This window comes from Nycticebus coucang, chromosome 4 (genome assembly GCF_027406575.1).
Source record: "Nycticebus coucang isolate mNycCou1 chromosome 4, mNycCou1.pri, whole genome shotgun sequence".
Classification (NCBI taxonomy): domain Eukaryota; kingdom Metazoa; phylum Chordata; class Mammalia; order Primates; family Lorisidae; genus Nycticebus; species Nycticebus coucang.
Window position 1 is genome coordinate 44,037,653 of NC_069783.1, and position 14,370 is coordinate 44,052,022.

Below are 14,370 nucleotides of genomic sequence, written 5' to 3' on the forward strand. Positions count from 1 at the left end.
TTACAGGCATGAGCCACCGCAGCGGGCCCCTTAGTAATCTTTTCTCTTTCTGGATTGGTTCATTGGCAACAACCCCCATGGTGACTGTGGAAGGCTAAAGAGAGGGACAAAGACAGGCCTCTGATCTGATCACCCACCCAATACCCTTAAGTGAGCAAGAAACAAATGTCACTTGTGCTTGGGGTTTTCTGTTTCAGGATCTATGTGTTACTGTGGTTATCCTATCCTAATTCACACAGATCAGTGTGTGAATCTTCCCACCTCCAGGAAGCCCACGGTGTTCTTTCCCTCTTTTCTCTCAACTTTGCCTCTATTAGATGCTACCTTGTATTGCTATTTAATCATTTTGTGAGAATTTGAACTATAGATTAAAATAGGGGCTCAAATTTTTCTTTTCTATTTTATGTGATACCCAGCAAAGTGCTGGCCCCAGAGAAATGTTTAATGCTCACTGGATTAAATCTTATGTTCCCCTCTCTGTGCATTTAATGGGAAGTGTCCATTCTCTTTTTCTCTGCCTCTGAACTTTTACCCCCTTGTTATTCACAATCTCTACCTCTCTTCCTTCATAGCGCCTTTCTTTACCACTGTAGGACACAGTGATTTATCTTTCTTTCCTTCAACGTCACAGAACCTATGTTCACTCACCTCACAATTTCACTGGGACAACTTTCGCATTATTGCCTTAGCATTCTGCAGTGTTACTATAAAATAATGATGCATTTCAGAGATGGGCAGGGGAAAAAGTGAACAAAAGACACTGAAAAGCAGAAGCTATGGGAGTCAGGAAAAAGGACATTTCACTGGGGATGGGGAGGGGGGGATACAACATCATCTTCCACAAAGAGATTGTTTGAATAAACATGACAATCAGTCCCACGGTCCCACAGTCCCAACAGTATGAAAATGACAGAACAGGCCAGTCCAGGACAGGCGTGGAGGCTCACACCTGTAATCCTAGCAGTCTGGGAGGCTGAGGTGGGTGCATTGCTTAAGCTCAAGAGTTGGAGACCAGCCTGAGCAAGAGTGAGACCCTATCTCTACTAAAAGTAGAAAAATTAGCCAGGCATTGTGACAGGCACCTATAGTCCCAGCTACTTGGAAGGATGAGTCAAGAGAAGAGGTTGAATTTGCGGTTGTTGTGAGCTATGATGCCATGGCACTATAACCTGGGTGACAGAGTGAGACACTGCCTCAAAAAAAAGGAAAAGGAAAGAAATTGAGAGATCAAGGGTGAGGGTGTGGCCTGAGGAGGGAGTGGGGAGTGGGTAGAAAGAAAATGGAGACAGTGAAAATAAAAGACACTTAAGAAGTTTGGGGAGGACTGAGGGGTAGTTGGAGAGAAATATGAAGCAAGAAAGTATTACCAAAAAAAAGAGGGATCAGACTTACTGACAAGAAATAACTAGTAGACAGGAAGAGGTTGAGGAAGAGAAAAGAGAAGTGGGGGGTGATCAGCAGAGCAGAGCCCCTGAGCAGCAGGCTGGGTGACGGATGAAGCACACTCCGGCAGGCCTGAGCCAAGGGGCCTGTTTCCTTGACAACTGGTGTGATGGAGGAATGATGTTCATCCTTTCTTCCTTCCTAAGTTGGTTGTTGGGTTTGGGGGTGAGATCCCAGCTAGTGGTGTCTGTGTTTTTCAGAAAAAGAAGCCAAATTATCTGCTGGAATGAAGAGAAGCAACCCAAGCAGTCACTGACCTGCCCCTGACCCCGGTACTTCTCATCCTGGTGACACGTCCACTGGCTCCTATGGCCACTTCTCACAACCCTCACCTCAGCTTTGGGAGCTGATTGCATTGCAAATCAAGAAAAATGCAGGGTTAGACTCTGGTCTACCTAGAGGCTCTTAGAATTCCTTTACCTTCAAGTTCCAGCTTCTTGAAAACCTGGACCACAGCCCCTTTATCTCTATTTTTCCTGAGCCCAGCATGAATTTAACCGCAAAAAAGATAAGCCTGTTGCTTTAATGTAGTGAGAAGAACAGAATTCTTCACTCTGAGAAGCCTAGTTGTTAAAGAAAAAAAAAAAAAGCTGGTTTTGCATACAGGAAAAGCCTGCACTTGCCCTCAGCCCATGACTGGCATGTGGGGGTTGAGTCAATGGCCCGGTGCCTGTGGTCTTCCCTTTGAGTCACTCCCTATTTTGCTAAGTTACCCTAGTGGCGGACGCTATGCGCAGGACACACTAGTCCTCTGATCCTCAGAGCAGTCCTATACGCCATTATTATCTCCTCTTAAAAGGAAAGAAGCTTCCAAAGGGTAGGTAACCTAGGTCACACAGCTTGAACCACGCAGGACGGCTCTGACCCGTGGTCTGCTGTACCAGATGACCTCGTGACCAGACCCCCTCTGGGTCTGTCCGCTTCTCCCCGGGGCTGCCGTTTTTAATCTACTGGGAGTGGGCGCTGAGAAATTCTCCTGAGACTGTAGCTTCCCTCGCGCTCCCCTTTCTCCCGGTTGCCTACTCTTCTCCCTTGGCCTTAAAATCTCCTCCAGGAGAGAAAAGCAGTTCTGGTCACAGCCGCCTCTCCTCCGACCTAGAGACGAACCTGGCGCCACGGGGAGCGGAAGCCACGGAGGCGCTCGGAGCTCGGAAGCGTTTGGAGAGGACGCGTCGTGTCCACCAGGGGGCGCCATCGGCTCGCGAAGTCGGGCGCGGGCGGCCTAGGTGCGGAGCCCCCTTGGTTACCGCGGACTCAGGTACAGAGGTATGAGAGTTAAGACTCTCATTAGGGCAAGGAGGGGAGATACCGACAAGAGGTCTATTTGTGACACTCTTATTTCAAATGGTCATAGAGCACGAAGTTGCATCTAGCACGTCCAAGATACCGGAGTACCAAGATGTGTCATTTTGAGTCTCCAGAGTCTTTTAGGGAAGTGTCAGAATGAGACCCAGCTCATAGCATTTGAGCCAAAGAGAGACAAATTAGTCACCTGCATAATGAGTGTCCCGTTTGCACATGCTGACACCTAAATGATTATAAGCGACAAAAAGCAATAGTCCCTGCCCTCTAGCCACAGCTTGTTGTTCCTGAAAGGTAAATCAGAAGTGTAAATGGATTAACCAAATGTCCAGAATGTGCTAGTAAAATATAACCTAGTCTGAACAGTCAGATCAGTCATTCTGCTAATTGATAAAATACCTACAGGGGCGCCTGTGGAAACAGCTGCTACACTTGGTACAGGTATCATAAAACCATGTGCTAGAAATACATCAGTGCATCTATTGATATTAGGAGAGAAGATGAAAAAATAGAAGTCGAGAAACAACAAGGTCTTTTTGTTTTAAAGACTCATATCGTCAAGACCACTTAAGGAAGAACTTTATCCATGATCTAAGTCCCCTGAAAATTATTACAATTATACTATTACCATAGCTTATATTACTATAAAAATTATTCTAGTACACTGTGATAAGGCTAGTTTAATTTGGAACAAGTAAATTAAAGCAAATGTAGACCTTGCATTTACAGAAATTTTATCTCCAAGGAGTTAAACTGTAATAGAAGTTATTAACATTAAACAGTGTTGCATAGGTTTCAGCTTGACACTGTAGAAAAGGAAGTAAAGTTAGAAGGTGCAAGACTTGAGACTAGATGTCTCTCATCAGTATTTGGGCCTTTTTTTCTATTTTGGCAAATTAGTTAACATTTTATGTTTCAGTTTCCTCATTTAACAGAGGAATTTAATGGCAATAAAAAATATAGATCACGTGATCTCTCAGATCCTGCAGATCATAATAAACCTTGTCAGTGCTGTTGTGTCCAAATACCTCCTTAGTACTTGCTGCCTTGGTTCTGAAGTGGCTAGAAGGACCTGCAGGTCCTATGAGGTTGGGCATCTGAGGGGCCGGGGAAAGAGCTAGATCTGATATTAAGGGGAAGTCTCTCCATCATCTGAAGCGTTCTGTATGCAGTGGCCATTAAGAGAGGGAGTGTCAAACAGTCACACTCTTATCATGACCATGCCTATCTCTAAGTTTCTCCAAAGATTTCTGATAGGGCCATTTGTCTGCCATGTACTGTACTACCTTTCTGCACGAGGTATTTGAGCACAGTGTCTTTGGCAGTCTCTAGTGCTAGTCACCAGGTACTCCAGACTCCTTGCCTATGCAGATGGTAGAACTTCCTAGGCTGCTTGTGCTTGGGAGAGGGGTTTCATGAGACTGGTTTTAGCCAAATGTCATTTAGCAGAAATGACATTTAACATTTCCAGGTGGACTATTGGAATGCCTGTGTAAGACCCTCCTGACATCCTTTTGCTCTCCACCTGTGACCTGCTGTGTTCCAGATAGTATCATTTCTGTTAACCTGTGTCCAGGAGTGTGAATGACACTGCTGCGGAGCAGAGCTCCCGGCCAACCTGCCACAGACTCTCAGCATGCATGAGAGGAAACTTTTAAGACCTTGGTGTTTGGAGATTGCTTATTATAGCAGCATGACCTAGTCATTCCTAACTAATAAAGGGTAATTGTCATTTTTGTTTCCCAGTGCATTATGACACTTATTACCAACTGCTAAATAAAGGGCTGATGGAATTGACCTACTTCTCTCCTCGACTGGAGCTGGAATCGTCCATATATCTATTTGTTCTCCCCAGAGCACCTACCCCAGTGTCCTGTACATAGCAGGTACTTCATAAAGCCCCTTGGATTGATACATGTACTTAGAGTCTCAAAACACAGCCCAGCATCTGAGTGGAAGAAGAGGTTTGCTGCGTTATTTTCCACATAGTGCCCTGCAGAGTGGGGCTCTCCTGACAGTGAAGGCACTGATGGCATCAGGCCATCTCCTAAGCTCTGCAGGGCTACCTGTGACCCCCCCACCTCTTGGCAGGTGAAAGGGAAGCTTGGCCTCTGAGTCACTACAACTGAGTTCAGAACAGAGATGGAACCAGAATAAGAAGACTTGGCAGGCCAGACAAGAGGCAGCAGCAGTAGGGTGGGCCTGGGGCAAAGTTCAGAAGGGGGGTGCGAGGTTGGGGCAGGCAGCAGAGCGCTGGCAGGTTGTGTGTCATTGTGCCACACATTCCACCCCATGCTCCAGGTGGCTGGACTCTGTTCAAGAAAGCATGTGTGGAATGCATGATAGCCCCTGACCAAGCAGACCTTTGCAGAAGCCCATTAACATTCTATAAATGGCAGCAACTAGCACAACAAGAAAGACATGAATATTAACATGCCAGTCTAAGGTTCTGGCTGCCTCTTCCCTGCTTCCTTTAGCTGATCTAAACAATCTCCACAGTTTCATTTTTTACCATACTGAGTCATGGTAAATGACTTAGATTTCTACCTAATGATGTTTTTTTTTTTTAATTTGATTTTTCTTAAACTCAGTGGTAAGAATAACACTCTTGTGGTGAGTCCTCTGGAGAAAAATTACAGAAGAGAAAAATATCCATTTGCCACAAAATGGCTTTAAAAAATATTAACTCCAGTCATGCTGCTTGCCTACTGGAATGTGAAGTAGTCTCTTTAAGAAAAAGTTTGAGGGCGGCGCCTGTGGCTTAAAGGAGTAGGGCACCAGCCCCATATGCTGGAGGTGGCGGGTTCAAACCCAGTCCTGCCCAAAAACAGAAAAAAAAAAAAAAGAAAAAGAAAAAGTTTGAATCTATCTGCAGGTCCTATGAGGCCCTAACGATCAGGTTCCAACTTATCTCATCTTCTGTTACTACCTACCAGGAGCCAGACACACCTGGCTGCTTTCCTGTCCTAGACAGCCACTGTCCTTCCTGTCTGTATGCTGCACACCTGTTCCCTTTGCCCCCAGTTCTCTTCCCTGTCCTCTTGGGTGCTGGAGGAATTCCTCTAGAAAGCTTACACTTGCATGAAACGAGTCCGCTAGGGGATGCCTTCCTAGGCTCTCCCAGGCAAAGGGTTGATCCCTTCTCTGTACCACACCCATCCCTAGATCTACTAAACATTGATCACACTGCTCTGGGCACGAGGCTGGTCTGTCAGTTCTTTTCTCATAAGCCTTAATTTTGAAAAAAGAGGGGCTCCATCTTAATCATATTTGTTGAATTCTTGTATCATTTTCCTTCCCTCTCACAAAGATTACAAAATAATTAGGCTATAATGGAATCCAAAGGACAGTCTACTCAATGTCTATACCACTTACTGTCTTTTCCTTCAGGATTATTTACATGGGACAAGAGAAGTTTGAAGCAGGTGATAATTGTTGACCGGAATTTTACATTCTAAGCCCTTCCCCTGCAAGGATTTGTTTTCTTTTTTTATGTGAAATTTGGAGCAGGGCATTATTTTAGAGCCTCCTCTCCCTTGAGTGAATTTAAGGGTTTTCTCTTGAACATGTTCACATGATGCCCCTGGAGAATAAATATTTTCATCTGGGCAAGTTTGAGAGTGGGAAGGTGAGAGGTTTATTTAAAAGTAAGGTTGTAATAAAGGCGAGAGATTAGCAATGTTTGCATGCAGACAACCAGCATTTTCCCTTTTTATGGAAATATTCAATTGATCCAAACATAAGAGAGGCATTTTGTTTGGCAACGCCGCTTAGTACCCCTACCCCATGAGTCCTTGCGTGGAAAGGAGACAAGTGTTGGTTGCTTCTGAGAACTGCCGGATTACTACTCAGGGTAATGGTCTGCTAAGGGGCATATGCTGCCTTCCTATAACCTTTCCCAGGGTGCAAGGAAGTGGTGTTGGAAGTTTCTAGATTATTGGTTTTAAGACAGTCACAGAAATGGTAACAGATTCTATTTAATATATTTGGGGGGGGGTCTTTCCTAGGGAGAGGGGAGTGAGAATATGATAAGCAAAATGTACAAGTTCAGTGTGTCCTTATTTCTAAACTCATTTCCTGTTTAACATACTAAAGAGGAGAGATTTAGGTCAATGTTTTTCAGTCTCATGTACTTCTGTTTGCAGGTAAGATGGGACCTGCCCAGAGCAAGTGGTGAGAAGGTAGGAAATACCAGTTAGTCAAGGATCCCTAAGTTCATGAAATCCTTGACTTTCTAGATTTCCTAACAGGGTCAGGACTAGGGGGAGGCAAATGAAGCACTCAGGTTGGGTACAAAATTTAAGGGGTGCCAATAACATCAGTAATATAAACAATGTTTTAGTGAAGTATTTAAAATTAACTAAAATTGGATATTAGGATCATCCTGGATTTTCACATTAATTTTTATTAAAAAAAATAACACATTTAGGTCAGGTGCGGTGGCTCAAGCCTATAATTCTAGCACTGTGGGAGGCTGAGGTGGGTGGATTGCCTGAGCTCATGGGTTCAAGACCAGCCTAAGCAAGAGTGAGACCCCCCATCTCTAAAATTAGCCAAGCATTATGGCAGGTGCCTATAGTCCCAGCCACTCAGGAGGTTGAGGCAAGAGAATCACTTAAGCCCAAGAGTTTTAGGTTCCTGGGAGCTATGATGCCACGACACTCTATCGGGGGCCACAAAGTGAGACTATGTCTCAAAAAACTAAAAAAAATGCATTTAGACTTAGATGGGTGACTTGCACCTCTAACCCTAGACTTTGGGAGGCTTAGGAGGTAGGAGAATCACTTGAGGCCAGGAATTTGAGATCATCCTGGGCAATAGCGAGACTTCACCTCTACAAAAAATAGAAAAATTAGTGGGGCAAGACAATGTGTGCACCTGTAGTCCTGGCTTACTCTGGAAACTGAGGCAGGAGGGTTACTTGAGCCCAGGAGTTTGAAGTTGCAGTGGGCTGTGATGATGCCACCGCAGTCTAGATAGGGCTAGACTGTCTAGTCTCAAAATAAAATGCGCTTAAGTATTATCTTTATTAGTGAGTTTGTTGATACCTTTTAATTTTCACCTCTTGGAAAGGTATCTCATTTCTGTCACTTTCCTGTTGTTCTTACTTTACAAATCCATTTCAGAAAATCAAGACCTTCTATCACATGCCCAGTGAAGACGGAAATTAAGCTTCCTAAGAACAGAATGGTTGAAGAAGCAAGGAGAAAAAAATATCTAATGATCAAAGAAATAAAAATTCAACAGCAATGAGATAGCTCTGCCTATACTTTGTTAAACTGAGGTATTTTAACATATCATACCTCCAGCTAGTGGGAGTGGCGACGTAAGGCCCAGCTTTTAAAAATATTTACTGTTCACATGTGAACTAATTCAACCGCCCCTGGGACCACATCTTCCTTAGATCATCCCTATTCGGCTGCCCTGTTCCAGCGGGCAGGCGATGGGAAAGACTGCCAGTCGTAAAGCTCCAGGGTTCTGCAGACTTCTACTTCACCGGCTCTTCTGAGATGAGAGGATCTCCCGTAAAGGCCTTGGGACTTTTCTGATCATTTTTGGGACGCATGTGCTGCACTAGATATTCTGTTGTTCCAGAAGACTATCTCTTTCCTTGCTTTTAATCTCTTTAAGCTTTTAAACCACAGTCAATGATAACCTTTTTCCGTTGAGGAAAAAGTTATCGGGAGGCAGATTTTAAATTTTGGTCTACGCTAGCCAGACCTGTCAGGTAAACACTCAGCTTGCCACAATACCTACAAAGTTCCGGACTTGACAGCAGAGGTTTTCTTTCCACTTGCAGAACCCCTCATCTTCCAGGTTGCAGAGACGCCGTCTTCCCCGCACAGCCCTCACCACAGTCTCCGCTGGGCCACGACCCTGGCCTCAGGGCTCACGGCCCACCCTCCCAGGTTCCCACAGGCGCGGGGCTGTCCCTCGCCCGGCCCCCTTCCCTGTCCTAGCTCCCCGCCGAGGAAATTCTTCCCCAGCAGCCCAGGGCTCGCCTCACGTGACCAGCCGCCGCGGCTGCTTCCAGCAAGAGTTTAAAGGTTACGGAGGAAATTAGCATGGGCACAGCCACTAGCCGCTCGGAGGGCGCGCCCCATTTTCACGCAGCCCAGGCGGCAGCTGTCAGCTCGCTGATCAGGCCCGATGGCCCCCAAAGGGAGCACAGACAAGGTTCAGGCTAAATTGGAAGAGTCACTTTGCAAAAAATTAACAGACACACAAACCGAGCCGGAGTTCTACCAAGGTTTCACTTATCAACAAGTACTCGCAGCCTGAGAAGTCCAGGGCAGATTCCACAGGGGGGAATGTTCCCAAAGAGAAGGAAGAGAGAATAGTCATGATTAAAAACTTAACACCGAGCTTTGCTCGTCTCTCCCTCTTCCCCTCCCCCACCGCCGCGGAGCTGAGGGTCCCGGGCAGAATAACAGGCCAGTACTCTCCAGGCTGCTCTTGAGGGCCACTGGCCGGGTGCGGCTGGGCTGGCCGAGGGTCCCGCCACACCTCTACCCCGGGCTTTAAAAGATGATGTTGGCCGCAGAGTCCCCGAGAGATGTGCAGCCCGCTGGCCTCGCAGTGGAGACCAAAGACCACGCATCCACAGCCCTCCGCACTCGCACCCCGCGCCAACGGTGCCACTCCCCGGGGTCCCGCGCCCGGTCTCTGACCGGCTCACCCGCCCGCTGCCGCGATCCGGGCAGCCTCGCCCGCTCCCTGCGGTTCTCTCCTCGGCTCACTTTTTCCGTATTGCTCCCCCAACCGGCAAAACTTTCTATTTCCCCAAACACTGACGCGCGCGCGCGCGCGCGCGTGCACACACACACACACACGCACACACACACACACTCTCTCACACACACACTGACGTCTTTTGCGCATTTCCTGCATTAGAGGGAGGGAGACTCGCTCGCACACCGACGGAGGGAGAGGAGACCGCGGGGGAGAGCGGGCTGGCGGGAGGCGAGCGAGCGGCAGCCAAGAGCTGGGACGCGGGGAGCGCGGCGGGCGGGCGCCGGCGTCCCGGAGGTGGGGCCGCGCCGAGTCGAGTCCCGGCCCCGCCGCCGCGCTGCGCACCGCCCGGTGCCGGCCTGCGCCCGGAGCCAGAGCGGCGGCCGCCCGGACTCCCGAGCCCGCGCGGATGTGAGATTCCGGGCTCCTGGCGCCTCCCGATCGCCGGCTCCGGCGCGGCGCTGCTTCGGCCAGGAGGCGGCGGCCACGGCTGGCTATGCGGCTTGTGGATTTTTAAAAATTTGGTTCCGAGGAGGACCATTTCCTCTCGACATGCATCCCTCCGGATAGACTGAACATCCCTCGGTCCACCCCCCGCTGGTGTGCGAAGAGGATCCGGGTTGAAATCTGCTCCCCCGGTTCTCGTCCCCGCCCCGTCCCACCGCCCCCTCCCGCTCCCGGAATCGAAATTTCCCGGGATTATGTTTTGGAAAGGTAGGTAAGCGCCGGGCGCGGCTCCCGCTTCCCCGCAGCCCGGAGCCGGAGAGCCAGCGAGGCGAGAGGCAGCCCCCGCGGCTTGCAGCGGAGCCGACAGCTCGTCGTCTTCTCTTCTGGAGGTGCTGCTGGTGGTGGTGGGGAGAGACTTGCTCCAAACACGGACGTCCCCCGGCTCTCCCCCTCTCCCTGTTTTCCGTTAGGAACCCGGCGAGGAAATACATGCACTCGCTGAGAATCGCCCGCTCCAGGGCGCAACGCCACAAGGTGTAGGCAGTGTGTGGGCTGGGGCGAAAGGGGACCCAGGAGTCCCCGTGGATCGGAGTGCCGGTCCGTCAGTTCTTCATCCCTGCCCTCGGGGCGGACCGAGTGACCCCGGCCCCCAGTCCCCGCCCCGACCATGGTAGTGTTCAATGGCCTTCTTAAAATCAAAATCTGCGAGGCCGTGAGCTTGAAGCCCACAGCCTGGTCCCTACGCCATGCGGTGGGACCCCGGCCGCAGACTTTTCTTCTCGACCCCTACATTGCGCTCAACGTGGACGACTCGCGCATCGGCCAAACGGCCACCAAGCAAAAGACCAATAGCCCGGCCTGGCACGACGAGTTCGTCACCGATGTGTGCAACGGGCGCAAGATCGAGCTGGCCGTGTTTCACGATGCTCCCATCGGCTACGACGACTTCGTGGCTAACTGCACCATCCAGTTCGAAGAGCTGCTGCAGAACGGGAGCCGCCACTTCGAGGACTGGGTGAGTTGGGCGCCGCTGGTCTTTCCGGGAGCGCGGTTGTGGGGTCCCTAGGAAAGACTTGCTCGTCTTGGCATGAGTCGTGGGGCTCCCGGACTTACTGCTGACTGGGGTATGTGTATGTATGTGTGTGAATGCTAGTCTCGGTTTCCTTGGGGAGGTACACTCTGTAGTTGGGGAGAAATAGAAGAGGATCCGGGGTGAGGAAGATGAGACTTAGGAAGAGGGTACGGGTCTGTGCCCGCTTCGTGCCCTCCAGAGGTGCTGCAGGGGCCGGCAAGCGGGGAGAGCCCCGGCGGCTGGTGCCGAAGGTTGGCTGAGGACCCGGCGTCTCCCGCAGGCGCGTGGTGGCCTGGCGGTGGTTGAGTGAGTGTGTGTGGGTGGGTCCCTCTGTCCTTGGAGAGGCACGTGGAGCCTTAGACTGAAGGCTTCTTGCACGTCCTGGCTTTGTCCTGCATAGCCCAGTGAGGAGTTGCTTTATTTTTCTCTCCAGGAGGAAGCTTGCTTATTTCTATCCTCTTCCATGGTGGTTCCTCATCTTCTGGCACACAAGGGGAGAAAAAAATGTACTCTTCTCCAGAATGTCCCCTCTAGGGTCCCAGAAACATTTGAGCTTGTTTTGCCTAATTCATTGCCCATCCATCCAGAATGAATCTGGTATTTTAGAAATGGTTTTGCTTGTGGGTAATTGGAAAGTCAATGCTTTGAATCTTAAAGTTATATTGTTTCTCTGTCTTGTGAAGATACTGTGCAGTGAAATAACTATTTCTAAGCCTGAGCTTGAGTTAATTGTTAAGTGATTACATTGTAAAAATATTAGGGGCTTGGAAACAGGCCTTGTTGAGATGTGCTATAAACCAAATGCATTCAACATTGGCACTTGGACAGAGAGAAGCAAGCTTGTGTTTTAGTTCTTCTTGGAGAGCAAGTGTTAAGCTTAGGAAGTGGATTTCTGTAGTTTCAGGTTTGTTGCATGTTTCCACTAAGAGCAGGTGTCATTCTGGGTATGTGTTTTTCAGGATTCTTTGGTACACACAGTATAAGAGCTGGATAGATGAGTCTCATGAAGAGATGTGGAGAGATTGATTTCTACTGGAAAACAGACAACTTCATCAGTGTACTAGGGGTCAGAAGTTGGGTATGAATCACCTTGGCACATCACCTTACATTTTTTTTCAAGGATAAGGAAGAATAGGAAAAAGCCTGTTCTTTTTATGCTCACGGCTGTGATGTAGTCTGCCTGAAACCATGGTTACGAGCTCACAGGGAAGCTCCAACAAGCCACATGAGTACAACTCTAAGAGATTTGTGGCTTGCACTTTGGGAAGCAAGCAAACCTTTATGGAATGTCAAAGAACTCACTGCCATTCCATTCCATTTCGCAGATGTCCTTTACCTCTGCCTCTCTCCTTCTACCAGAGTTCCTATTCATTCATTCTGTGCTTCCTTTCCACACATGGCCTTTAAGACATTTTCTCATGGACGTGGTGCTTGGCATGGGGGTGGGCAGAAGGGATAACTAATTTCAGAGCCAGACAGACCCCTCTACACTAAAAACGTATAAACACCCTTGACCTTTTTTTTTTTTTTTTTTTTTGAGACAAGGTCTCACTCTTTTTCCCTGGCTAGAGTGCCATGGCATTGTTTATAACTCACTGCAGCCTTCAACTCCTGGGCTTAAGCGATCCTCCTGCCTCATTCTCCCAAGAAGATGGAACTATAGGCATGCACCCCCATACTTGGTTAATCTTTCTAATTTTTTTGTAGAGACAGAGTCTTGCTATTGGGAGGTTAGACTCAAACTCCTAGCCTCAATCAGTCCTCCCAAAGTGCTAGGATTACAGGCATGAGCCACTGTAATTGGCCCAAACCTATGATTTTAAAGGTGTTTTTTAACAGACAGGAGAAGGAAACAATTAGACTATGGTAGCTAGGATAAAGGTGCATTCTGCAGTGTGTGCAGATAAGGGGCTTGGATAGTGGGGTGGAGCAGAGAAGATGCACGCAGTTCTGTGATTTTCCACAGAAAACATGTTGGCTGGAGGGAGGGTGTGAGTCCCTGGTGAAGCTTTGCTGGGGTCGATCCCAAACTCTGGGTGCTTTAGCACTCCCTGTGAAGCCTGCGATGGGAACTACTCACTGGTTATCATTCTCTAAGGTTCTCAAGTTCCTGTTGGACTTGGCCCTAGACCAGATCATCTAGTGCATGAGCAAGTTTTACAGACAAGGACAAAGAGCTCCAGGGAAGCTAAGTGGGCACCCAAGGTCACATGATCAGCAAAGGTGGGTTGGAAGCAGGGCATTCACCTCCTATTGCCCAGTGCTTGGCTTATGGGTGAACAGAGCCATCAGATTCATGCACTGTGTCCCTGACATTTTTATTGTGTGTGACACATGTGTAATTTAATGTGCTTTCAAAATCATCATTTCTTTTGCCTTGTAGCAAGTGTGAATATGACAGATTTTGGCCAAACTAAAAAACTTGAGACACAGAGAAGCCCAGCGCCATAAGAGGAATAAAGCAGTAGAGCTGGTTTTGACTGCTAGTCTTAGTGGCTTTTGCTAGAGGAGGCTGTGGCCACTCTGGTTCCCCAGACTGAAGACGGGGATGTACTGGCAGAGGTGACTGGCCCTTGCAAACAGAGACAAGTTGCAACTTGGCGAAATTCGCCTTTCCCATTCCCATAATGTAAGTACACCCACAGATTCACACCTTTTGGTCACATTTTCTGGGCTCAGGCCTCTGCTCCCTTACCTGGGAGCAATGAAGAGACACACCCTTTTCTCAGGGGTAGCTGAGAAATGTGGCCTGAATGAGGGATGCGGACAGCAGGAAGCAGCCACTTCCCTCACTGCTGCAGAGCAATGAATTGAACTGCACGTTGAATTCACATGTATTCCTGGAGCTCCTGTTTTGTGTTCGAATCCAACCAGAGAAGCTTAGCACTGTAGGCAATCAGAGGTAGAAGAGGCCATGGGTTACTCTCAAAGGGCTTTCATTTCACTAGGGAAATGATACTAAGCAGATTCATGTAGATACCTAAGTAGCAATTAGGTTTCAACTAATAGTACCCTAATACATTAGGAGTTCAGAAAAGGGGTGTGCTAGGAAAACTGGAAGAATCCAGGAAGGCTCCCTGGAGGAGGCATGTTTCACTAGGAGTGAAACACTAGGTAACATTTAAGGAAGTATCTAAAGGAAAGCACAGTGTTCTGGGCATGGACATTGCTGGAATAAACACAGAGAATGCCGATGGTCAGGGCTGGAGAATGGATAAGCAGGGCTGAAACCAAGCCTGCTGTTAGAAAGGACTGGGCAGAATAAGGTTTCCCAAATTTAAGACTTTTATCTGAGTACTGCCTGTGTGATTATTTACTTAATATTTTAGAAAATTGACTCTTATTTTGCACTTAGTCTTTTCTTAAGCTTCACT

General features: G+C 48.2%; 2 protein-coding genes across 7 annotated transcripts in view; one reads left to right on the forward strand and one right to left on the reverse strand.

The window, feature by feature from the left end:
* SRBD1 (S1 RNA binding domain 1) overlaps positions 1-9,528 on the reverse strand; it is a 291,329-nt gene extending 281,801 nt beyond the window's left edge. Inside the window, exon 1 of one of the 5 annotated variants that reach the window (XM_053589735.1) lies at positions 9,425-9,528. The gene's annotated coding sequence lies outside the window, so the exon portion shown is untranslated. Of the gene's footprint in view, positions 1-9,368 lie in introns of all 5 variants that reach the window. The other 4 variants (XM_053589734.1, XM_053589738.1, XM_053589732.1 and 1 more) reach the window with 4 other exon arrangements.
* A 143-nt stretch (positions 9,529-9,671) lies between these two features.
* PRKCE (protein kinase C epsilon) overlaps positions 9,672-14,370 on the forward strand; it is a 551,144-nt gene continuing 546,445 nt past the window's right edge. The window contains exon 1 of one of the 2 annotated variants that reach the window (XM_053589740.1): positions 9,672-10,939. In XM_053589740.1, the coding sequence (XP_053445715.1) occupies positions 10,592-10,939 (348 nt within the window). In that variant the 5' untranslated portion in view covers positions 9,672-10,591. The remainder of the gene's footprint in view (positions 10,940-14,370) is intronic. The other variant, XM_053589739.1, reaches the window with a different exon arrangement.